This window comes from Morone saxatilis, unplaced genomic scaffold (assembly GCF_004916995.1).
Source record: "Morone saxatilis isolate NCDOM2014 unplaced genomic scaffold, NCSU_SB_2.0 Contig16, whole genome shotgun sequence".
NCBI classification, from domain to species: Eukaryota; Metazoa; Chordata; class Actinopteri; family Moronidae; genus Morone; species Morone saxatilis.
In genome coordinates this window covers 16,151,147-16,161,748 of record NW_023339718.1, presented here as the reverse complement: position 1 = coordinate 16,161,748, position 10,602 = coordinate 16,151,147, and the positions used below count along the sequence as shown (strand labels likewise).

The 10,602-nt window shown below is 38.1% G+C and overlaps 1 protein-coding gene across 1 annotated transcript in view; it reads right to left on the bottom strand.

The window, feature by feature from the left end:
• The window catches only part of si:dkey-215k6.1 (transmembrane protein 132D), a 234,919-nt gene that overhangs the window by 66,693 nt on the left and 157,624 nt on the right, over positions 1–10,602 (bottom strand). Inside the window, exon 5 of the mRNA XM_035657686.1 lies at positions 7,070–7,265. Within this exon, the coding sequence (XP_035513579.1) occupies positions 7,070–7,265 (196 nt within the window). The remainder of the gene's footprint in view (positions 1–7,069; positions 7,266–10,602) is intronic.

Below are 10,602 nucleotides of genomic sequence, written 5' to 3'. Positions count from 1 at the left end.
AAAAAAATAGGAGAATTGAGAAAACAGATCGAGACATAACGATAAAAAAAAAAAACTTGTAAAAGGAAAAAGGGAACAAAGCCTGCTTCTAATAAACACACAGACCGTGAAAATGGTAAATCTATAATTGAGTTTGAAAACTCGGTGTGCGTGTGCGTGTGCGTGCTTTCATCAACAGATTATTGACTATTCAGCTTCCTCTTCCTACTTACTGACTTCCTTTTAGAGAGAACCAATCAGAAGAGGCAAATTGAGGCAATTTATTACCACTTAGCATAACTGTTAATAATTAATTACATAGCAAAACCTCAGAGAGAGGTGAAACTCAGTGGAGGAAGAAAGAAAAAAGAACGAAGGGAATAGGTTTGAGGTGGGAAACAATGACGAAAGGAAAGAGCTCATCAGAAAGGAAAGAGAGAAGGAAGAAACAGAAAGAGAAACAGAGGATAATTATGAAAACATTGAAATTCTAAGACAGGACAAAAAAGAAGATAAGAAGAAATCATGGACCTTATTATCACTCTCTCCTTCCGTCTCATATACACAATAAATAGATAAATGTATGCAGATATGAGCAGACATAAAAGCATTACTGCAAAAGGTCACAGGTAGTGTGTCAACATAAAAAGGGACATGTAAGTCGTAAAGAAATTTTCTCTCTATTTCTTTACCCTGCCTTCGTTGTCAATCAAAACTCCAAACAAAAAAATGTTTGTTTATCTTATATTTATCTAGGTTACCGCCACAATGCCTAGCAGAAACATTGTGGCTAACATGTGAAACATGCATTTTAATTTAACATATTCAGACTCAGATAATGCTGAAGAGAAAATATTTTTTTAGTCACTGTCTCTCGCTCTTCCACCCTCACTCTGAGGGAAACAGCCTAATTTCAGGCAGAGGTGTGTAATGGCTCTTGTAGGGAACGTAAAACAACATTATTACTGATCCAATTTATCAGCCGCTAAAATATCTCTAAGAGCAAGGAAAGTATAGCAGGGGCCTTCCTGACCTCTCTTTTCATTTTGTTTTTCCCCTGGCTCAAATAACAGGTTGTTTGCTCCCTCTTTCTCTGTCCATTTGTGTCCATTATTTTCTCTCATGTTTTCTTATTAGTTATATCACAGATATGGGCCTCCTGTAAATCAGGTAAAATCAAAGATTTATACACGGACCAATCCAAAGGGCAGGTCTTTTCATTTTAACAAGTAATTACCACATTAACATAAAAACAAAACAGTGTCCCATTAAGATTTTGATGCTAGCGCTTAGCGTACACTGAGGCGCTGTCCTTGGTGCTGAAACTTAAGCAGTCTCCACAATGCATTTTGCTTTATGCAAGGATTCAGCATGACAACTTATTGAGAGCACTGCCTGTGCCTTCTATATACAGTACACACTGTTCACGTTTTATATTTAATTTGGCTTTAATATTTGCTTGGTCATATAACTTGTGTTCAGAGAAGACTATAAGTTATCTGTATATGCCTCTGTGACCAACAGTCATGTTGGAAATATACAAATGTAATACTTTGATAATAGTACCACCACCAACATACATAACGACGTTAGATGTTAATATATAAAATAATTAAATAAGTATAACTAATAATAAATGATTATATATAATACATGAATAACTAATAATAAATAATAATACAATTCGATATCTTCACTCAGGACTGGCGAATTCTATACACTCAGTGGCAAACTACTGACCATGGGAAGATTGCTTTATAGTAATTTGCACAATATAAATGGAATGAATAAGAAATGTTTTCAAAACTGGTGAAGCAAAGTAATTGTAGCAGTTTTTTATTTGACTCGCTTTACATAAATGGAACTGAAATTAGCCTATATTAGCCTTTCTTAAAACATAATAAGATAACAGGCTTGTTTTATTCTCTGCATCCCACAGAAGGACATCTTTGCTTTTTCCTGCCCAATTTAAAATAAAGATCACTGGCTAAATATACTTGATGTAGCTGTAGGTGGTGGTACCGTGAAAGAGTTATTTCAGGGTTGTGGCCAGGTATTCATCTGCTGTCTAGTGACCATTTGTTTCTAAAATGTCCAATTCTGTCTCTACCACTTTATAAGCCTCTATTAAACTATCCAACTAGCACAAATACAATTTTTTATATCCCATTTAGTAAAATACTGACATAATCTGAGGCCTTTTCAGACTCTGGGATAGCCCTAGTCAATGGGAATATAATCTTTAACTAAAATTCACAGACTGTCCAATAGGAATATAGTTAGGGCGGGACAAAAAAATTGTATTTAGAGCCAATAGTGGAATTGTTCATTGAGTGAGGCAAATGGTGGTGGATTAACTGGAAACTATATGAATGCTTTAGCTGTTTTAAACTGCTGTCTAAAAATGAATCGAGCTTCATCAAGTTTATGGCCTGTCTCCTTCCTAAAACATTTTGAGAATCAAATTCGAGAGGACTGTCTGGGTTAAATAAAAGGAAAGTTTCTTACTGAATCATCACATTTGAATAGCAGGTCCCGACTCAGTTCTGTACAGTGTCTGGCTGCCGCTGTGGGTTGCCTTTCAAAAGATGACTGCAATTCAAGTTTTCAGAGTGGGAAATTCACATTGTCACTACTCTGATCAGTTTGCAGTTATCCTGCTCCACCCTACTGTTCTTCCTAGGCAATAAATTCAGTATTCCCAATGCTGCAATTCAGCTAAGGCTGTGTGAATTAGGTAATAGATGGTTTGTTTGAGTAGGAAGTGGCAGGAATGACATAGCAGAGGAAATCTGGTACAATGCAATAACCTTTTCCTTTGTTGGCTGGTTGAGGGTTCAAAACTGTAGTAGATTACATTGCTTATATTGTTCTGCGTTTCTTTTTTGTGATTTTTGTTTGATCTGCAGACATCATGAGCCAGACATGGTGCTACTGTATGGACTAATGCTAACAGCTGAATCCTCATATTGCCTAAAAATGAGAGGTAGCAAAGACGAAGCACATACAGCAGACAATAAAATCTCACTTACCTGTCTCTTTCTGTCAGTCTCTTTCTGGCTCTCTTTTTGTCTCCCCCTCCCTCTCTCCCTAACTCTTTCTCCTCTTCTCTCCTCACCTCTTCTCTCCTCTCTAAAAGATGAAACCAATTTTTCAGCTCCCGCAGGAGACAAATTACTCCTAATAATCCCTCGTTTCCTGAAGAGGGCCTCTTTCTTTCCCGCTCAGCCAAGAGACCAGAACCTTAATGGATATGCGGAATTAGACGGAAAATGACGGAGAGGGTTTGGTAATGAGAGGCAGTGTTCGGATTTTCATTGTTGCTTTGTGAAGAGAGAACCCGCTGCATTACCACATCAGTACTGTTGATAAGATGACTTTTGATTTGGGAGATGGTAGAGGATAGCTGAGGTGGAGTTGAATCAGCCAAACAGATCAGACAGAGAAAATGTTTAAAAGCCAGTGCTGAGTGCTCCTGATGCAATTATATGTGAGCCTTAGTTTTTAGGCCGTTTAAATATGTAACAACTATAAAGATCCCACATTTCGTTACATGATTTACTGCACATTTGTTCCAATCCTCAGATGTGGAGTGTTTAGGAAGGAGGATGCAAGACTTTGTGAAAGCTTTTACATCCAGCTCCCTTTGAAGATCCCAGCTCATAATTTCATTTCTCCTTCCTTCCTTTCGCCAAAAGACCGAAAAATGTTGGAGCTTTCATCTCGGTGACATATCACAGAGACCCCTCTCAGTGACAGACGCATTAAACAACCAACCAACAATCAACACCTGGTCAGCAGTTCCGGTAAACAAATCAGGAGGCCCAAATGACTTGTAATAGCAGCCATTTTGATGCTTTTACCCAAAGTAGTGGGGCAAAAAAGAGATGGAGAGAGAGAAAGTGAAACTAGATGTGTAGGTGTGTGCATACAAAGATATGTGTTTTGTGCAATCCGTTCTCACTGCCAAGTTGACATATACTGCAGCTTGGTCAGTGGCCCCATTATTTCTGGACGTGCATGCTGTCAAAGTAAGGTGAAGTACTTTAAAAAGCAAGAAAGTCCACATATGATGTTGGTTGGGTGGATCAATGGCTCAAACAAACACAGGACTTAAGCCTGATATAACATATAACATATACAGTGCATTGTGTCTGGGCAACTTCAAGCCCTTGATTAAGATGAGGGAAAGTGTTTGTTTTGCTTAAACTATGAAAAAGTCAATGATAACACGAGACAGGAGGTTGCCATATTAGCAATGTCAATAGATATATTTTGGGGCAAAACATCTAGGTAAAAATCAATTGATGTAAGCACAAATACAAATCAATTATTTAAATAAACAAAGTAAACAAAAAGCCTTAACAAATAAGTGGAAAAAACAAATGCAGTTGTTTCCATGCAGGGCAGTGGGAGTCATTAAATTGTTTGATGATAAAAATTGTGACTCACACTATGGCATTCTGAGTCACCAGATCTCTACCCCACTTAACACCTATGGTAGATTTTAGATGTGCCACACAGCATTCTCCACCAATGTCATCATAACAGAAAATGAGGGAATATCTTTGGGCAGAGAAATGTTTGTTCCCACAGTAGACTTGTACAATCTACATGCTTAGGTGCACTGAAGCTGTTATAGAGGCCTGTGGTGGCCCAACACCTCACTAGGCCACTTTATGTTGGTTTTTATTTTTGCCATGTATAACAAATCCACAGAAGAGATGGAACAAAGAAATGTGTAAAGTTTTATATTGTGTAAAAACAAAATAATTGAAGGGTTTCGAAGCTGTCAAGTTAGGGGTGGATCAAACTAACGTTAAATACACATTCTCATATACTGTCAATGTAATAATTTATGACACAAACAGAAAGATTTTAAATTAATACATCAAAAGCTCAAGGGTCACATATACATATATCTAAACGTTCAACTAATATCCGTGAGCGTTTATACTGAAAAATACATTTAATTACTTCTAGAATACAGTTAAAATACAGAGGGATGAGATGTAGCATTACTCATCTCTGAGCTCCATTCACACTGCCTCCTTAAAAAAAAGCTAGCAAAATCCGAACAGCACTGAGATGATGGTTTCAAGCTTGCTTTTTTCCAGTGTGTGAAAAAGACAGGGTTTGCAAAAGCCCTGAACAAAATTGGGTTTTCTCACTAGGGCTTTGCTGTTTGAAGGAGGGCTATGAGGCCAGATTAGCTTTACCTCACTGGTAATGGAACTGGGAGTATTTTGAAAAGCATCCTTCTCCTCACTTTTTAGCCTAAGGGTCGTGGTTGCTTTAGCCAGACTAGCGACGTCTGCTTTGAGATGCGTCTGTTTTGATCTGTGAATGTATGAAGTAATGGTGATATTTTATCTGATTAGAAATGTCACAGACTTAAGCAGGCTTTTTAAACAATCTTTTAAGGAGATTTTCTCCACCTGACCCTGTCTAATAAAAGTAAGTACAAGTCCAAAGTCATCAGTCTTATGCAAAGGTTTGCTCTCTTTTCCAGACAGAAAGCTTCACATTTATTTTTTTCCCTTAAAGGGATAGTTTTTCTTAACTTTATATGATACACTTATCCATAGTCAGCGTATTGCCTGCAGTAGACGGAGGTCAGTGCACCCCCAGTTCGGAGAAGCAGACTGGAGACCCAACAGGGAGTGTTAGCAGTGCACTGCTGAATACAGAGTCGGCAGGAAAACACATTTTAGTCAACCTAAAAAATTAACATCAGTTTAAGTGTACTCTTTATTGAGGATATTTTCACAGCTTTACCTTGCCCTCAGACAGTCCTGTCCTTTGGCACTACACTGTCTCAACCTACAATTGCTGTATTCCTGTGCCTAAGCCCAACTCTGCCGTGCATGACATGTTGCACTGCAAGTCAGCTGTTAGGATCAAAGTTACAGCGGTTTATGGAAGAAAAAACAAATACCAGAAAATTAAAATAAATCATTATGACAGCGAAGACGAAATGCCTTTCACCATGGACAAAGGATAGACAATACCTTCATAAAGCCTATACAAAGGACTTTTGCAGATGAATATGGAATGGCTGAGGAAACCTCTAATATGTTGCACACTTAAACTGATATTTATTTTTTTAAGGTGGGAGTTGTATGTTGTTTGTATGTGGCTAAAATACTTTTTTCTGCTAACCCTGTATTCAGCATGCAGCAAAATATACAACATAAACTGCATAGATGTTTACATTTTGGAAAATGTAAGTTTTATTTTATTTTACTGAGTTGTTATTTTTATGTGCTGCAGCCATTTTCACCAACCTTTCAACCTTTCAAGATTTTTTCAGTTTCAAATCCAATTGAAACTGATCATAAAGTCTTTATATAGCAAAAGAGAAAAGGAAAGAAAATTATATGAAAGAAAGGGTAAGAGTAATAATCAAAACATGCTTTACATTATCTTTACAGCATTAGATGTTTTGCCATTGTTTGTTGGCCTTATATAAGTAATGATATGGGTATATTATTAGTATTAATAATAATAAGTGTATGCCTTGCAAAGCAAGTGCTAGCTACTGTCTCAGATAAGCTGCATTATTGAGTTGTTACTGGTATACATCACATCATTATTCCATCCCACCTGCCAAGAATAAGTATGCAAATACTATACATTTCAATTTGTATTCCTTTTGTTGTGCACTAAACTATTTTTGGTTATGTGTCAGTGCTTCTCAAAGTTACACTGAAGTCTAGATACTGATACAATGAAGGTTTGGGGTCTCTATGGAAAGCAGCCATTTGAGTCCTAAAGAGGCAAATGTACATGTGTGGGTGCATATTTGTGAGGCTGCTTGTCATTTTGAAAACTGTGAGATTGAAACCTGCTGTGTGTGTGTGACCAGGAGGCTTGTAGCAACAGGAGGGGGTAAACAAGCTGACCTTTAAAGCTTTGATCAACCTGAAGGAAAGGGATGGGCAGGGGGTGTCAGCAAGAAGGTTAGGAGGAGGAGGGAAATGGAGGGAAACATGGGAGTCTATTCCAGCATAAGAAATGCTGCTGGGTATGTCAATATGTATGCTCACAGATATCTGTATCTGTCCCCATTTATTGAGTCATCCGTTACCTCAGCCAGCGGTACGATTCCCTGTATGTCGGCGTTGCTGATGTAGAGGTGTGAGACTTTCTCTGTTTGCCTGGAAGTTGTCTGCATTCCAGCTGGGTACTCGACGTTCCAGTGCAGAGTCTGGGTCGGCACCAGGTTGATGACATTATCCACCTCAAAGTCCAGCTGCATCACCTCATATGATGGACTTTCCAATCTACAGAGACAGAGAGGGGGATGGAAAAATATATATTTTTTAGAGTATCAAAATATTTTACACCCATAGATTTTTAGATCTTTCCTGCAAAAACATTCTTTGACACATAGGAAGTCATGTGTGGCAGCAAAAATACATGGTAGAAATTTGTAGTTAAGAGCACTGATATCTACCTTAACTGGCCAGACAATGTGATGAGTTTCCAACATCAAAAATCAAACCTCACCAGAAAATCTGAGGAAGTCAGTGGCAGAGTACTGGGCCCATTTTAAGACTGACAAATGATGCTTGGGAAGTGCTGTGCAAAAACTCACCAGCAATGACCATGATGACCAAAAAATACCACTTTCAGATCTCATTTGGATCAACAAAACTTTTATGGCCACTTACTCATGAGAGAAAAATGCTCTGTCACAGATAATGGTAGATTACCTTTGATACAAGAGAAAGAGAGCCAATGGCAAGGTCAGGGTTTCTTTCTTTCTACATGGTAATTTAATAAAAGAAGAGGAAGATAAAGGTGATAGAAAGAGAGATAAAGGTTTGTTCTCACCATTTTTTAAATGATGGCCTGTAACTTTAGTGTAAACCACTTTTAAAACCTTCTGTAACAGACTCTGAGTGTCTTTGTGCCTTTGTCACAATCCCTGGAGCTATAAAAATATATTACATTCATACAAAGCATCTACTTCTACTTCTAAAAATGTGATTATGATGATAATAATGACCAGGAGGATGAAGAAGATGATAGTGAGGATGTTGGTGATGGAAGTAATAATGATGAGTGCCTTCAGGACTGTTAAGAAGGTGCAAAAGCTGAAATCACACTATATATGTGTGCATATGTGTGTGTGTTTGTGTTTGTGTAAGTGGTTGTGAGAGAGAAACAGGGAGTCAAATCATCCCATCCAAAAATAATGGCACATTTTACAGCTTAATGGATAGAAGCCAGTCTATTTTATGCTCTCTCCAAAAAGCCTGTGGAAGTGTGTTTATGTGCCTCTGCCTTTCTCTGTTGGTCAGTGTGTTTAAATAATGTTATGTTTAGGCATCAGTACAGACCAATAGCATTGCTCAAGATGTTTTGGATGCAGGCTCATATCTATTTTTCAGTAATAAAAGGAGATGGTTAGCTTAGGTTAGCTTAGCATAAAGACTGAAAACAAACCTGGGGGGAAGTTAACTGTGCTTTGTCCAAAGGTAAGAAATATGTCTATCAGCACTTCTAAAGCCTCTGTGTGTCAATCTTAAAATCATTATAAAGGTCTATCAGTCACAATCACAAGAATCTGTTTCGAGATAAGCACTTTCAGATTCAGTTAACATTTTCTACTTGGGAAACTACTGCAACTTTATAAAAAAAGACTTTTAAATTAGAATTTTAATACCCCCCTATTCTGATTCTTACATACAGAAATTTGTCTGTCACTTTGACAACTTGGATTTCAGCTGCACATCATGCCCTCACAACTTTGTAGACTGTCATACCTGCTTTACCTCTCTGCCTGTCAGACATCCTGATTTGATCTGCTGCTACTGTGAATCAGATCCATCTCCTTCTTTTACACCCAAGCCAGCTGTGTCACACTTAAGGTCGTAATGAGGATTGTGGTCAGATTCAGAATGAATGAATGATTAAAGAGTAGAAATAAAATGAAATGTTTAGGCACTGCAGTAAAATGCTGTGTTTGTGGTGCTTTAGGCTGTTGCATACAGCAAAATACCCACAGCGGTTCATAAATAAAACCACTATCTGGAATGTGACAGTACATTTCCCATGGTCAAGATAGCAGTGAAATATTCTGACTAAGTGATACACAAAAGGTCTCCTGGGTGGAATTTTGCAGATAAGCATTCAACAAACACAGAGTTTGACTGTTTCACAGCGACAAGAAAGGCGATCTGAAAATAATTTAGATACAGTATTTTCTTGTCACTGACACACTCTCTCTAACGGCCACACACACGTTCAGCAGCTAGTAAAACATGATTTAGAAAAAGGGTAAGCAGCTGTAAATTGATTTTTGAGTCCTCATTTCATAGCAAAGTGTTACAGACATGTTCACACACACAGAGATATATAGGGGTTAAAGGTCATGACAAAGCCAATTGCTGGGGGTTTGTGATATCTGGTGTGTCTGTGTGTGTGTGTGTGTGTGTGTGTGTGTGTAGGGAGATGGGGTGAGCAATGTTATACACAGATAGATTAAGGAGAGAAAACTGATGGGTGTCAGCTCCCCTTGACCTCTTACAGATCCCTCCATCATGCTTGCTTTTCTTTCATCTGTCTCTACCCATCTGTGTCGCTCGCTCTGTCTCTTATCAAGCCTAACCTGACATCATATTATATTTGGTCCCATGGAAGGCTATTTTACGATTAAAACGTTAGTTAACTAATCTAGGAACAACAAAATGTTATTAAACTCTCAGCCCACCATTAGCTTAGTAACAAATTACTTAACAAGACATCCCTCTAACAAGGAATATAACATAATACAGCAGAATTACAACTAAAAGACAACTACTCCTAAAGTGCACAGACCTACTTTTGGCTCCTCTTTATCCATTCTTTTCATTTATTTCATCCACTACTGGCTGTAAAAGCAGTTGGAAGCTTCTCTTTTCTATTGGCGCAGTCAGAGTGAAAGAGAGGGAGATCCACAGAGGGAGAAACAGACTCCCTAATTAAAAACATTTGAAACAACCCAACCTGATCTCAACCAAAGCCTGAAGGTATGCACAACAAAATGGCTCAAACTTGATCCAAGCCCGACAGATCCAACAAAGTTTCAGGTTTTCATCATACCAGGTGCTCAGTATGGTAAGTACTGTAAGCTACATTTAGAGGATATGACTGTAAAAAATGACCATTATTTCTCTTTGTTCTATGTAATGTTCTTGGAAGATGGTAACACTTGTTTTGTAACATGCATTCAGACCTGTGAGCTGGCTTGTGTCATGACAGTCCTCTCATAGTCTGTGGCAAGTGGCTTGCTGAAGGAGAGTCACTACTTTATATGCAATATTACAGAGTAGCAAAGAGAGAAAAAGAATAAATAAACCAAATTTTTTTCAATTTTGGAGCATTTTGGTGAGGCCCACTGTGCCCTATGTGTGTGTATCCATCAATACAACTTTTTGTTTAACCTCGAAGGACACAGTAGCTGTAGCCCTATTTCATATTTTCCAGGGAGAAATCTAAAACACAGCAGAGCTTTAGACACACACAGAGACACAATGCTCTGTCATTCTCACTCTCTGTTCCTGTCTCTCTCACACTCATAGACACACTCACACAGGCAATGCACAAGCAACACACTCTCTCTCCCTCTCTCTC